The following is a 15,861-nucleotide window of genomic DNA, read 5'->3' on the forward strand; positions in this document are numbered from 1 at the left end:
CAGAAACTTAGTGGAAACAGCGTGAAATTGAATTTTAGGACCAGAAAACACTTTCTAAATCATCTCCCTCATTTTATTGGTAAGGGGGCAAAGGCCCAGACAGGGAACTGCCCTGATCCGTGTCCAACAGCTAATTTGGGGTCAGTGGGGTCAAAAGTCAGGATGAGAATATAGGCCTCTGATGCTAAGACCAATTCTTTTCTAGCAACCCTCCCGAGTGTGGGGGTGTTTCACTTTATCCTGAAGCAAGTCCACCTTCTGGCAGATCTACGGTGCCTCCAAAACACCGTATCGAACTTCAAGGTGCCTGAAAGCAACTGGGAGGCCGACAGAAAGAAGAGGAGGGCGAGGGGAATGGGGCTCCCCAAATCAACAGACTTTCTCCAGACCAAATGCCACTGATCCGAGCCCTTACAGAAGTCACAGACAGGTTCAGAGGGCACCTTGGAAGTGTTTACAAAAGTGTGTGTGTGTGTGTGTGTGTGTGTGTGTGTGTGTGCATTTTGAGCAGGCAAAGTTTCATGCCTTCCAAAGGGGTCTCTGAGTCCCAACCTAAAAAAATAGAAGTTTTATAAACCTCTGCTCCCCAATTTCAAGAAAAACACCTTCGGTCCCATGTTCATGGGCTCATAGCTTCTGGAGAGTGGCAAGACTCTTCCCCATGGGCCTCCCTTCAAGTTCATTTGATATGAAAAACTCTGCATTTACTTAAAAAAAAAAAAGGGAGAGAGAGAGAGAGATAAAGAAATGCATAGGAGCCACGTGTCCAAAGGTTTTTTAACTTCACAAATGAATGAGCAACGCATTGGGTTGGAGCACGGGGAGGGCTGTCCTGATGAGAGCCACCCACTGCCTTTAAGAGTCCCCAGGGACCCCACAGGGCTCTGGGGCCAATGCCCGCCTCCACCCTTAAAGGGAAGGCCAGCCTGATTATACCCAGAGAAACAAACACTCAGATCTCTAATTCTGAGCTCCAAAAACCAAACAAAAGTTCAGCCGAGAGAGACTGGAAGCCTAGGCCTTCCCCACGTTGGCCATGGTCGGTGGTCAGGGGCTGCTGAGGCTGGCTGTTGGGGGCACACAGCTACCTACACCTGCCACACAGGGGGGCGAGGGCACAGGGGCGGACCCCAGCCATGCAGGACAAAAGCCAGAGGGCCACCTCTGCTGGTGCAGCTAAGCCGAGGCACGTGGGGCTGCTGAGCACCGGCCTCCCTCGTATCAAATCCCAAAGTGGAAGGGCTCAAAACACCCAGGCTTCCCAAGGAGCCATTCAGATCAACAGCTTAAAAAAAAAAAGTTGTTTTTTTTTAAATACCATTTCCACCCTGCTACCTCCCCTCTTGGGGAAGGACAGGATGACCATCACAGACAGCCCACAAAAGAAAGAAAAAGCCTAACTCCGGGAGCATCCACGATGGGACAGGCACCCACATCCAAGAACAGGCATCTCTGCCTGGACACACGGGAAAAGCTCCGTCCTTTCTCAGCCCCCAACAATAGGGTTTATAAGAGAACCATTCCCTGGAACTCCTGTCCTAAGAGAATACCACGGAGCTGACAGTTGGAGGTGCTGTAAGCTCCTTGGCCGTGAGCATGAAGCAGGGCCGGGCGGTCATCCCACGAACGCCATGGGACATCCACATCACACAGTAACTGTTCACATGTTCCAGAAGGTTCTGCCGGGCCACCAATCCCGCTCCTTCCCTTTCAGCTCTCCAAGGGCTTCTCCCAGACCAGTGTCTATTCTGCGTTGTTCCTCTTACAAAAGAGGTAGGTCCTCCTCTCCCTACGCCTCCTCACTCCCTCCCAGAGGCCAACCTTCCTTCGTTTGCAAGTTAAATTCCGCATCCCCAGACTCATCTAAAGGAACCAATCACAGGTGAGTTGATTTTTCTAAGCACACACAGATATAGTGGGAATAAAAAAAAAAAAAAAAAATCACGGTCCTCCACAAGGAGCTGACCAAGAACAATCGGGGACGGGAAGCCGCCCCTTTCTAACAAAACTGGCTTTTCTTTCTTGGAAGTGCACGCAGCTCAAGATAAATCGTCTGTCCAGGACGCTGATTTATACTGAAAACTTCTCAACCCCTGGGTCAACTATGTGCTCTCTGACCCCCTGCCATGATAGAGTTCACATGCCACAAAAGGAGCATTCTTGATAAGGCTTCTCCCCAACCCCCCGCCCGTCCCCCTCCCCACGTACCTTTCAACATCTTCACGGCCACAGTGACTGCTTCCTTGGGCTTCTCTTTGTCAATCCCCACCGCCTCAGCCATGACCACTTGCCCAAAGCAACCTTCCCCTAGAGGTTTGCCCAGCGTCAGCCTAAATGTGTAAATAGGGGATTAGCGCAGAGCATCTGGTGAAGGGGAAATTCCAGAACGAAATATAAAAATCTTTCAGCGGCTTGCAAAAGCATGGAGCATTTATCATATGGAACTAATGAGGCCGGAGTATACACACGCTTGAGTATTTTCTTAGTGACGTTGTAGAGAATGTCAATTACGGGCGGGACAGCTATTAAGTTTCACATTTGTGTTCACAATTTATTTTCTTTGTGGAAGGTATCCTTGCTAGTGAGGCGGTCAGCGTTCCTAAGTGCTAACCAGGAGGAGCTTCTGATCTCGGGCCAACTGAATATTCGTAATTTAAAATGTCTTAAAGAAAAACTGTTAAAGCTGTTCTTCTTTTTTGGTCTCTGTGAAGTGATGTCTTTAAAATCACTATTATTCAAATACCAGTGGATTTTACGGTCACATTCCTGGCCAAGTTACATGATATGAATCTTAAATGCATTTCAAGGAATCTCTAATTTTTCCCTAAAGGACAAAGACATTTCTAGAAATTGAGGGAAATCTTTCTTGACCTAACAGTTTAGAAATCCTTGACTACCCAAATTGTTAATGAAGAAAATCCAGAGAGAACACGATAAACGATTTTTCTAATTTCTAAGCTCAGAAGCTCGGTGCCTGTCCAACTAATGGCCACATATTGTCTTTGGACATTCTAAAAGCCGACAGAACGGTGAAATCCTTGGAATGCTTATGAGTGTGTGTGTGGATTTCACTTAAGCACAAAAAAGCAAAGTATTTAGCAGCTCTTAGTAAATATACTGTATTTATGGTTAAGTACACAATGGTTTACAAAAGCTAAGCAAAGACTGAGGGCAGCGTACACTAGGCTGAGGTCATTCTGTTTCTCTCCTGAACTAAACTTAAATTTAATATCTTGGCAGAAAATAAACATTTGCATTGGAAAAATGGCTAATTTATGTCCTACTGCCCTGTTAGTACAAGCACAACAATCCTTTCTTTGTGCCACCTCTGTCTCCAATCTAATAAACCGCTTCTAAATAGCCTTCATTCACTGGAAATCTGCCCCACCTACATTTGTGCTCAACTCTGTTCTGAAACGCTTAGCACTCACATTTTCCACACTCAGGACGACCCCCCCCCCCCCCGCCCAGGTGGGAGTGGATGGTTAGGCACACACAGACGTCCACTGTTGACGGCGTCACGGGCGGCAAGCACTGTGGCCCGAACCCGGGAGCCGTCATTTCTTAACGTGCGATCACAGCCGCCCAGGTCAGTCCGCTACGCACAGGAGCACAGGAACGTGCGCGTGAGCCCTCCTGCTTATACGCCCTAAGGAGGGAGCGAGGTGGCTTCGTGAGAAACAGCCCTGTTCTCTTTCCACACTCCCCAGGTAAGGACACCATTCTTTGTGTTTCTCTCTGATGTCTCCTAGTTATTGTTCAAAAACCAAGTGAATGGTCTCTCTACTACAACACACGAACACACTGGAAATGACCTCCATTAACCCTCCTGACAGAGTGAGACCTGGGCAGTTATTTGATTCTAGCTTATGATGCACATTAGTATCTCCAGATTGGCTCCTGGGAAGCAAAAGTGGCGTGGAGTTGTGGGAATCAAAATCACGGTGCCCTATAAGCTCCCTCTCCTTCCAAACAGAGCTCGTCAGACCCAGGCTCTGGAAAAGCTTATCTTCGTACCTCTACATTGGTGGATGAGTTTCTTCTGTTTTAATTAAACACCTCTCTGACCTAATCTCAGGGAGATACTGCCAATGTCAAGACCAACGGTGAGTAGAAGCTCTATAGAAGCAAGGCAAGAGCTTGTCCCAGTTGACATGATGTAGATGGAGATTTCCACCTTCCACTAGTACCACGGTTCAGACTAGAGGGACTACAAGTGGTACCCAGAAGTGAGCTGAGGGCCTTGAAGGACCATCAGACCGTACTGTAGAAGGTAGGTCTAGAAGCTGGTCCCGCCCGGAAGACAGAGGGCTGGGAGCACAGGGTCTGCCTCCCGCACTCTCTACCTAGCACCGCCATATTGTTGGGGTCTATGGTTCAGAGCCCCTAGCTTACTACATGAAGAAGAGAGCAAGACGGGGAAACTCATGAGCCCAGAACCGTACTCAGTCCTGTGAAGGCTATAGCATGGTCATCATTTTATAAACATGAAGTTCAGAGAGTCAAGTTTGCCCAGCCACTGGCTAGCTGAGCAAGGGTTCAAATCCCACCCAAGACAGCCCAAATACACAGGCCTGACAACAAATCAAGACATAAAGACTCCCCAGTAATGCCTTCAACAGAGCCCAGGTGGCCGTGCTCTGACTAAACATCGGATTGGAACACCTCCACATCATCCGATAGAGAAAATACTTCGGACCAGAGGAAATGTGACATCAGGTACCATATTCAAACCTTCACAGCCACATATCACATTAACAATACTTAAAAGGAACAACATGGACTGAAGATTTTTCAGACAATTTATGTCTTATACCTAATTTCCCCCAAAGAAATGAACTATAGAAGAGTCATGTTCTAATAACCAGAAGTTGGAACACCGTATCTGTTTTACAAATGGGATACGGCCTTACGTGTAGTCCATGTGACTGGGTTTGAATTATCTCAAAAGTAAAAAAAGTGCTAAGAAAGTATTATCTTGGTTGGGGACCAGCCATGCCTAGCACCTGTTTTAAAAGAACCAGTGAAATAGAAAGAGAGAGAGAAAATCCATTCTTTTCTTTTTCAGAAGTTGGTTATTTAGAATTACAATCTCACTCGTTCCTACCGACACCGTCACACATGACCTTTGCAGTTAAGATCAGGAAAAGAACGTGTCAATCCAGCATCCCCATTTATACCTACGATTCCATTCGGGGCGGCAGCCAATAGAAATACTCACTTATCTCTTGGGAACTCCCACTTTGGATCTTCTGGCAATTCATACTCGGAGACCCCTGCCAGCATGGGGGTGTCTGCCGTCGAGGACAGGCGTGTGGTTATCCTCACCAGTGGGGTGTTGGAGTTCATGGAGGAGCTGGACTCGGCAGAAACCTGGATACAAAATGCAAAGCCCCAGATGTAATCCTGGCTCTACCTGGGAGGCCTGGCAGCCGGCCAGAGCCCAGCCAGATGTTCAATCCGTAGAAAGGAAGACAAGTGGGAGCACTGGCTAAAGTCAAGAATTTAAGCCCCAAACCACTGGATTCCAGCTCCTCTGTGCTCCCATCTCTGCAGTACCAGATTCCACCCACATCCGAGGTTCCTAAGACCAGATTTGCAAACATTTTTAGATGGTACCTGAGCAACATCTAAGTCAGCTTTCTGACCTAATTCCTCCAAATAAGCACCTGAGCACAGGGCAACCACCCCACGGGCTTCGCAATTGCCTTTTGGTCTAGATCTGTCCCAGAGCCCCGCACGATCAGTCTCCCTGCGGACCAGCTCAGACCATGAATCAATTCTCTGCCTATGCAACTCCATGGAACCGTCTTAGAAAATCCGCTCTTCGATATTTCATCTGCCTTTTGGAAAGAAAAGCCGGATGTCTCCAGGAGCTAGCTCTAGGATTTGAAGGTGAAGGGCGTTCTATTCGCTCCCAGTGCCATAATGCCAGGAAACCTGAAGCCCAGGCCCTGGGGCCGTTCTCTGCTGACGCCGACCATTCGGTGAAAATCGAGACTCTTGTCAACTTCGCTTTCAGAAACGAGTGGATTGAACACAAGGGATGAAGAGTCAAAGAGAAAAAAAACTACGTCCTCGATTCATAATCACATGGCAAAGCTCCTCTCCCACCTGAGGTAGGCAAGGGTTTCCCCGAGTTTTGTCATTCACCATCATCCTTTTCGGGCTGCGTCTGATTAAAGGGTTACTTCTTAAACATAGCGTCCTCCCTGGGCTGGTTTCTGTAAAGGAAAACATGTGCAGAGCCCACCTGAAGACCAGTTTTGACAGTTACTGAACTGTCCTGATACAATCATGGGCTGCTTGACCACCACCTTATTCTAAACCATGAATGAGCCAACCCTGGGGTCAAGAAAGTCAGACCATGAGATTTAACATGGTCCAACAAAGCAGCCCGCCGTCCCCCCCACCCAGTTCTATCCCCTGCACGACTGTCCAGGTCAACTGCACGCCTCAGCTGTGCCGAAGCGTAATTTTCAAATTAAGATGCCAAAGACGGAATGCAGGTGAGCAAACTTACTTGGGATGAGTGTTCACAAAGTAGAACCTGAACCATCCCCACTGGGAACCAGAAGATCTGTACTTCCTGGAGCACGTCCTATTTGGAAAACCTTTATTCTCTTCTTGGTAAGCCCAAACTGCCCTTAGTGCAGACAGAATCCCTAGAGACACCCAAGAATGGACTGGGAGAGGGAAATCATTTTTAGGAACAGGAAGTTGGTTTCAGTATTAAAATCAAGTTGCATGGGATTTTTAAGCCAGAATTTCTATTATCTTTTAAAATGTACAAGAGAACGGGCACCTGGGTGACTCAGTCGGTTGAGCATCAGACTCCTGATTTCAGCTCAGGTCACAATCCCAGGGCTGTGGGGTCGAGCCCCATGCTGGGTTCTCCACTCAGCACAGTCTGCTTGAGGATTCTCCCTCTCTCTCTGTCCCCCCACTCACTCTCCCTGTAAATATATTAATCTTTTTTTTTTAAGACTTTATTTATTTATTTGACAGACAGAAAGCACAAGTAGGCAGAGAGGCAGGCAGAGAGAGAGGGGAAGCAGGCTCCCTGCTGAGCAGTGAGCCCGATGCGGGGCTCGATCTCAGGACCCTGAGATCATGACCTGAGCCGAAGGCAGAGGCTTAACCCACTGAGCCACCCAGGCACCCCTAAATATATTAATCTTTAAAAAATAAAAATAAAACATACAAGAGAACATTTCTAACCCTTCTAAGCAATCTTTTGACAGGGGACTCCCTCCTAAATTTTACTATGCAGACAGTACAAGCCGTGTTCTTGTGAGCGCGTAAATATTTTTCTTCTTTCAAAAGGAGTTGAAGAATCATTAATTTTGGAGTTGAGAGAACCCCATGAATAGACTGGGCTCCAAAAGGCTGTGACCTCACACCAAGTGTCCACACACTCGAACGGCAGAAGCAAGGAAGAAAGCACAGTCGTAACCGTGGCGACTCCCCCAGAATCCACCCCTGCCCCCCACTAATGCCGGGGCTGAGGCAGCGACCCCACCCTGGCCGAACCGAAAACCTGGAACACCCCTCCAGTGTGGGGGGCCCCACTCAGTGCACTACGCTGACTCAAGGCCATGTGCTATGGATACCAAGAGGCTGGGGTTTTCTGGAAAGTTCTTCCTCATGAAGAGGAAAAAAAATCACCATTTACTACAACGGGAACTTGTACTTAAAGGTCACAAGTAACGAATACCAACCGCACTAGTAAGAGTCAGCCTCACGAGGAGATGATGCAGGCCTCACAAGGCCGCGGCCCAACCGTTTCGGCCATCATGACGCTCTCTGCAAGGCCAGCCAGGTAGACTGTTGCCACCGGCCCTGCAAGGATTTCCAGAATTCCACCACCGGTGCCTGGTGTGCCGGCATTGGTAGAGAGGAGGGGAAACCCAATGGGGAAATAACAGGGGGATGTGGTTCTGAGTGAAGAGGTCCTCCAGAATTTCTTCCCTTGTGGGTGTGAGAACACAGCATTACTTCCAAACGTTCAGGAAGGATATAGATTTCAGAGCGGCCCCCTTCAGAGAGAGACTCAAACAGCTGAGGGATGGGGCAGAACTTGTTCTACCTCAGAACTTTTAAGCCATTTGAATTTTATTACCTTGCCTATGTATTTCTCTGATGTTTTAGAAATAGCACTTTCTGTAACAAGAAAAACACGTTTGAAACACAATGACTTGATTTCCAACACGAGGTGGAAATGACGAGAACACTGCCCTTCTCCTTTCCCTGTGCTGGGTGCTGCAACGTCTCTGCACCCTCCCACATGAGCACCCCACTGACCAGCCCTGGCCAAGCAGCCCACCCTAGCTGGTCCCCTTCCCCTGCTAACTACCTACGACATGGGGGCCCAATCAGGTGGGGGCCATGTGCCAATTCCCATGCTGGCCAACTGTGAGAACCCATCCCAAACTAGACTCTCCTACCTATTAGAAGGAAACCAGGGAAGCTCCCACCCCACAGGGGCACCATGAAGTCACGCCCATAAGACATTTAGTGCTGAGCCTGGCGCTTGCTAAAAGCTCAGTTAATATTTGCCAAGACCACAGCAGTTTTTCCTAGCACCTTTGCAGAATCCTGAGCTGCCCAGATCTAAGGGAGCTTATGACCGGCACCTTCCTCTGGGGAACCCAGAAGATCTGGAGCCTTTGGTGGTTTCGAGTGGGAGATGTTAGTGTCCTGTGTGCCCTGTTAAGAATGAAACGCAGTGGCATTAAGGGCTGACTGCCTTACTGGCCTGGAAGATGAGACCCTCTGCTCACAGCCAGGGTGGGCTGGGGCTCCAGCAGGGAAAAAGCAAAACCAAGAAACAAAGGATCCGGGAGTCAGGGGTCGGTCCCAGAGCAGGAGAAAAGCTGGAGCATAAAAACATCCTCGTGACAAATACGGCTCAGAGGGGGCTTAAGAGCAGAAAAACCTAACACTCCGTCAGAGGCTGACTGCTCTGCGGCTCACCTATGACCCCAGAGCAACCTTCGCCCACAAACCCACAGCAGAAGTTCACATACGTAGGCATCTTCCTCCAAACAATCTCAACGAGGTTTTCCTGTGAAAGTTTTCAAAACGGAAACCCTTGGCAAACTTGGTTGTTATCGTGACTACTAAAAACCTGAAAATCGTGTTTACAAAAAGGATTACTTAGGAAAGTTCTGTCCAGATCAAGGGTGGAGGTTAAATTCAATGTATAAATCTGGAAAATACTTCTGTACAAAGCACCAAGCGGAGGGGAAAAGGGTAAGAAAATGCCAGCAATATGAGAAACTAGAATTTGGTCACTCTGTCCGTCGAGGTGTTATCTTAATTTTACCTCCATGCATTTTTACTAAGATTTGAAAATCCCCTCTGGGACTGTACCTATGGCTGGCTTTGTCCTCACTCCATTTCTGCCGTGAGCGGACACGCTTCCGGGGCTTGGCGCACTCCCCCGCTGGCTTGTCAATGCTTCCACGAAACACAGCATCTCGCTGGCGCTTCTCTCCTTCCAAACACACCCCTCAAGTCATTCCCACTGCCCACCTGTGAATCTCCTAACGCAGCACTATTCAATTACAAACTGCTCTTTTTTTGCACAAAACCATGATCTCCCCTCATTGGATAGCCTATCTAATTTGAAAATATTCCATGGGTGGCGACCATTAAGTGACAGACAAGCCATAAATGGAAACACCCTAAAATAAACTTCCTTCGCCATCCTCAGTCCCCATAGGCACGTTCTAGCATGTATTTTCAGTCTCTACGCAACTCCCCACTTTCCGGAATCTCTTTAACACGTGCCATAAATCAGGCTTTTAACGAAATGTACCTTTTGTATATTTCTACAGTCTATAGGGGAGAGATTAAGAAAGGAAGTGATCCTTTTTTTTCTTTTTAAAGGGCCACCAAGAAATCGTGTTCTCTCTGCACACGAGATTAGACTAGATGAGAACCAAGGCAGGGGACCGCACAGAGAACCAGGCAGGCAGAAGCAAAGGAGGAAGGGGGGGGGAGGCAGTGACGAATGTGCACGCTAATTCCTGACTCTGAAGCTGTGGGTCCACGGTCCCAAGCCAGAACAGAAGGCTTCAAGTTAACATACTTTTTGCTCTAAGCCCTGCCCGCCGTTCCCCAATGTCCAAACAAAATGCTTTCACCACCTCAAACCAGGTGGCTGGGTTAAAGGTTCAAGGGAGTTCGGGGTTTGGATTCTGTTTCCCTCCATAACAAAATTTAAGTCATCAGACGAGGTGTTTTTGTCACTCGTCTCCTTCACTAGGTCTCTGCCTCCCCCATGCTGCTCCCTGGACTCCATGACTCAACCCATCGGAGCAATGGCTCCCCAGTCCTGGATGGGCTGGTTCTTCTAGAAGATCCCAGGAGCCAAAATCCAAACCAGATCTCACGCCGCCCTGTCTCTGGAAGGCTGAGGGGGGAGAGCAGCCCAATGGGGGCGCCCACATGGAAGGGCAGAGTGCAGGGAGCCACCCATGGCCAATCTCATTACCCATGTGTGTTCTGGAACCAGGGAGGTCTCATTAGACCCCATGACTGACCAAACCATGGAGAATATGCCAAGATCATGGTATCTGGCTGCTAGACAATGAATGAGCTTCTAAGAGTGCAACCCGCCTTCACAGGGCTCAGTGCGTTTAATACCCATTAGTGCGCAGCCCCAAGAACTGGCTCCTGAATCCCCTGCTACCCAGCCAGGCCTCCCCGACCCCCACATCTTCTGTCCCATTCAGGAGGCCTCTGGGATTATGCCACTCACCTCAAAGATACTGTTACAAAAGATGCCCCTGATCCACCTGTATCAGCAACCAAGATGGCAAAACTAAAGTCTCACAAAAAGTACCCCATAGGCCCTTCTCAGAGGCCAGTAGGAGTGCGAGTGTGCGCTGCACGCACGTGTGTCCCTCCCCACCTAGGAGATGGGTTTACCTGTTTATGGCAAAAGGGAAATCTCCATCCTGCCCTCTGGAGACTTCTGGCTCCAGAGAAGAAAGTCGAGGTACTCACTGAAAACCGGATTGACCAAACTCAGCAAAGTAGCTCATGCTTCCTAAAGAAACCTCCGCAATTTCCTCGCAGCCCCCTCCAGCGATGCCCAAGTGATGCGTGCGTCCAGGGAACGCGGAGTCCTCTCTTGCACGCGTGGCCATGCAGAGGCTGCCTCCTAATGACTACAGCCGTCCACGGGCAGCCCCCGATACCTGCATTAGCACTGACAAGCGCACGAGGACACACTCTCCGGGCTGGCCTCCACCTTGATCATGCCGATTCCAGAGGAGTGAGAGCGGGCGAGCCAGGGGCTGGGCACGGCGTCCAAGCCCCAGCGCTGAAAGCAGGGTGAACCCCGGTCGAGGGACACGGGGAGATGCTGTGTGCCACCCACCTCCCCCACAACCAGAAAGTTCCCCCCTTTCCTCAAGCTTCAAAATGCATAAAGAACCTCAAAAAACTCCTGCTTACTGGGACAGGAACACAAGGAATTTCTTCTGAGCTACCCGAGGAAAAAGTATTTTTGACTCAAATAAAATAACAAACTGAAATGTCGGTCTTATAACAGTTAAGTCCAGGACCAATGAGTAAATGTCACGAAGGAAAAACTCAGAGAGGGATTTAAAAAAAGAGAGAGAGAGAGAGAAAGAAGGAAAAATAAGAACACCACTCCTCTTGTTCTAAACAGAGAACAATGATGGACTGAGCTGAGGGAGACGTTGTGTGTATGTGTGTTGGGGGAGGGGCGAGGGTCAGGGCCAAGAAGATAACACTCGGACTCCACCATGAAGACACTCAGTGTTCCCTGTGTGGTAGAGGAGCTTGGGCAGATACAGCCTGAAAAGTGGCCTTGCAAGTAACTAGAAAGAACCCATCCTCAAGACATCTGATTACAGGCTCACCTGTCGCCAGGTAAAGGCATGCTTGGCATCCCTGTGGTATTTTCGCTGTCATCAACATATCTGCCAGCCTTTATGGGGTTTTCATTCCAGCTACAGCCCAATAACCCTCTTTTATCCAGATACCTGATAGGCATCTCCTTCCCCACCAAAGGGGCCGTGCTCGTTGTCAAGAATCACACACCCATTTTAACACATAAGAGTTGGTGAGGGGTGTCAACCTTCCCCCAAATGAATAATCAACACTCCTCCAAATCAATTAATCTCCCCGAGATCTGCTGGTTCCCCTCCCCCTCTCCAGGGCATGGCTATTTGCTCACCTTCCTCTGCTTCTCTTATTCTCCTTGACGCTGCTACAACCCAAGACAGCTACATCCTAAACGATGATGGCCAAATAACACTGGAAGGTGACAGGTCTTATCTTGCATGGAACCTGGGTTAGATCAAGCACTCAGAAAACTATGATAAATAAAGGAAGAAGAAGGAGAAGAAAAAGAGAAAAGCTAATGTTCCCTTTGGCTACGCAGGGGCGAGTGCAGAAAGAATGACGAGCCAAAGTGCAGACAAAGCAAAAAGGCCAGTCAGCCAAAGAGCAGCGGAAATACAATGACTAGGGCTGAGTCAAGGAGATTTTAAGGGCAACTGGGTCTTTTATATTTAAGTAAAGAGAAGAGCACTGTCGCAGTGGCAGAAAAAGATGATGACATCATTACGGGCCAATGGTCTAGCTACACCAAATTGCAGGTTTCCTCCAGAAGGTAGCATTTTTCCCCTATTAGAAAAAAAATTAATAATAGAGATGGGAACACCACTCCCTTTTGCAACTCCCTGAGGTCAGGTTCTCAAGATGGTGGCTGGAAGAATGGCCCAGAGGTGACTGGAAAGGAGGAGGGAGGGAGAGGGGTGGCCATAGCCCCTGAAGGTCACTGAAGGCACCACCTGGCCATGTTGAGAGTCACCTTCAGACTGGATTCTCCCAAAGTCAGGCAAGCGGCCCCATCATTGCTGCTCTGGAAGGCCCCAAGAATGATGGTGGTGTCATTTTAATAACAATAGCAATCTTGGTGGCAGGAGTCACCCAATGGGCACCTTTACTTCCCTTGCTCTTAACAGTCTGGGCAACCACCAGCACTTGACACACACTTCGAATGCCACGCTCAGCCTCTAAGAAGAATAAAGAGCTGCTTGATTCATGGCTCCAGAGAAGTCAACAGGGACCCATTCAGCCAGGAGTGTGGAGCCGGGTTGGGAACAGCCAGAGCCATGCCAAAGCTGCGGCTGGCTGACCGGTTCCTAATCCGTGCTAATGCCTGCCCCAGAAAATGTCATCGTCACCTGAAGTCCCGGGGGGGTGGGAGGGGGTGGCGGCAGGGGCCGGGCTGGGATTCACCCAGAGTTTCTCAGAGTGCATTTCAGAATCACCTAAGGATCCACTTAAAATACAGATTCCTGGCCCCAGTCTACATCTGCTGGATGACACGCCTCTGGGGTGAAGACCAGGGAATCTGCAATTTTTAACAGAGGCCCCCGTACATTCCACTAACGCACACGCTGCCACAGAGCCATGCGTTAGGCATTTCACTTGCTGCCGCCAAAGAAATTCCTTGATCGGAACAAAGTTCCCAATATTGACTTGTAAACCCTTGTCATTCACATCTGCCTTTCCCCTTGCATGTTCAGGAACACAGAGGAAGGAGTCAAAGCACATCCTGTCCCACTCAGCTTTGCAGCTGTGGGTTACAGCAGAGGCAGCAGAGGCTCTATCTTGCCCTGCCTCTCCACAGCAAGACGACACCCATCAGGAGGGACACACGAGTGAAAAGTAACCACCAAAGGCCAGACACAGGGTTAAGAACAATCTGTTGCTCATTCAGTATAAAAATCTTTCTACCACCAAATCCACAGCCGCACTTGCGAACGATTAACAATAACACATAATATATGTGTACACGTCTATTTTAAGAATCAGAGAGGTCGAGCCAAAACCCAGTTACTAGAGACATCATAGTCTGGTTTAAATCAAGCAGTAGTTCAGTTTCATCTCCAGGGCGTAAGTTTCTGACCTTGATTAAAAAAAATAATAATAAGTCAAAGAGAACTAGAGTCCCTCCCTTTCCAACTAGTGGCACAAGCCTGTCTCAAAAACAGCATTAGATCACAGGGGACAAAAGTGGCCTATGATTCCAAAAGACGGTTACACTTGAGCCTCGAACACACAAGGGCATGGCCTCCCTGTGTTCTTTCCAGTCCTGCCAGTTAGCTCCCAGAGTCTCACACCGACCCACTTTCTTGCCCTTGGAACTTGACCCAGCAGACCCCACTGCTGCACCAGAATTGGGACTCTCTGAGCCCCAAACACTAACTGGAGAGCCACTGAGAGGCACGTGGCGCACGGAAGCTCGCAGAAGTAGATGATACCGTAGCCCAGAAAGAGAGCGGGGCGCTGGCTGGAGCGTGCAGGGAGGAGTACATTTCTTTAAACTCTTTATCTACTTTCTGTTACCTGTCTCCGCAGGGGAATCCGCTTCGTCAGCTTGTGCACGGCTGGCTGGCTGCCGAAGTCTGGCTTCTTGGTCGTGGTCTTCATTCGGCACAAGATGACCGTCACCACCATACAGGCAATTAGGAAGACCCCTATGCAGTAAATGGCTATCTCCAGGTAGTCTGGGGAAGCCGTGATCTCCTTCTCTCTTACAGGAGCTGGAGTGGACACCACAGGGGAGGAACAGATAAGCAGGCCACAGAGTTAGGACACGGGGTTGATGACGCATCCCGGACAGCTAAACGAAACACATGGTGATGACCATTCCCAACGACAGGCTTCCCATTGCCTCCGTGCTGCAGAATGGCACGGGCTATGGGCCTGCCCTGCACCGCTCCCAAATAAGGGTGAGTGACCAAGGCCTGCCCGATGGACCACCAGGGCCCGAGCAGCCACTATCTCTCGCCGCAACGGGCCTCTACAATCCAGTGATTGTCACAGACTGGCTGGCTCCAAGCCACGAAGGGCAGGCTACGGGGCCACATTCTGTCACACATGTGGACAGAATAGGACAGTTATCCACACTTGTTAAAAAAAAAAAAAAAAAAGAAAGAAAGAAAGAAAAAGAAAAAAGCTGTCTTCCGAGGGGATCTCTGATGCAAACCAAATTAAAAATTCCTAAATATAAACAACGCCCACGCCCACTTTCGCATGTGACCAGATGGAACGTCCCCCTTATTTGGGTAAGTCCTTCCAAAGGAAGATGCGACGGGGTGACTTCCCCCCGATGAACACACTTCCATATGAAATGAAGTAAATATTCATCTAGTAGGCTGGTCCGGAAAGGTTTCCAATGTCTTACCACAGTCCAGCATATTATTTAACGGAACAAAGGAAAGCACTGAATTTAAAGACCGAATCGCCTTTGATACAGAATCATTCCATCCATACCATGGAATGTTTCTAATATCCCTTAATCAATTTCAATTACCATTTAAGATTTGTGTTTTCTGGTTAGATTGAGGTCACTACAACTTTTCTCTCAAAGAAAAAATAGAAACGGTATGACGTGTGCATTTCCATGGAATTACTTAAGGTAACACGTTCTTAGATCGACTTAAAATACTATCTGCTCCCTCCTCCGTCCTCAGTGGTCATGGAGCTACAAGCAGTGTATTTCCAAACGGTATTTTTCTCGGACTGCATCCTTAGTTAATGTGCTAGTACTGTCAGGCAAATCGTTAAGAAGGGCCAATTAGGCCCCTGTAGAATGCAGTACTACAAGTAAAAGCAAGCTCAAAGTAAAAGGCATCTCATTGTTTCAAAGCAAATATTCACAGAGCAGACTCAAAACAAAAGGCAAAATGGATGCAATGGTATTATTTAAAGCTTATCCATTTTAATCAGAAAAAAATACTTGCAAGATAGTCAAAACTCCCAGCAGCACAGCACAAAATGAAATGATCAATTTCTTTTTACTAG

At 48.5% G+C, this 15,861-nt stretch overlaps 1 protein-coding gene across 6 annotated transcripts in view; it reads right to left on the reverse strand.

Moving 5' to 3' along the window:
• The window catches only part of FGFR2 (fibroblast growth factor receptor 2), a 103,241-nt gene that overhangs the window by 17,551 nt on the left and 69,829 nt on the right, over positions 1-15,861 (reverse strand). For 5 of the 6 annotated variants that reach the window (XM_059398719.1, XM_059398720.1, XM_059398716.1 and 2 more), the window contains 3 exons: positions 14,401-14,597; positions 5,222-5,373; positions 2,209-2,330 (listed from right to left, as the gene is read on the reverse strand). In XM_059398719.1, the coding sequence (XP_059254702.1) occupies positions 2,209-2,330; positions 5,222-5,373; positions 14,401-14,597 (471 nt within the window). Of the gene's footprint in view, positions 1-2,208; positions 2,331-5,221; positions 5,374-14,393; positions 14,598-15,861 lie in introns of all 6 variants that reach the window. The other variant, XM_059398717.1, reaches the window with a different exon arrangement.

The sequence above is a fragment of the Mustela nigripes genome, chromosome 4 (assembly GCF_022355385.1).
Source record: "Mustela nigripes isolate SB6536 chromosome 4, MUSNIG.SB6536, whole genome shotgun sequence".
NCBI lineage: Eukaryota > Metazoa > Chordata > Mammalia > Carnivora > Mustelidae > Mustela > Mustela nigripes.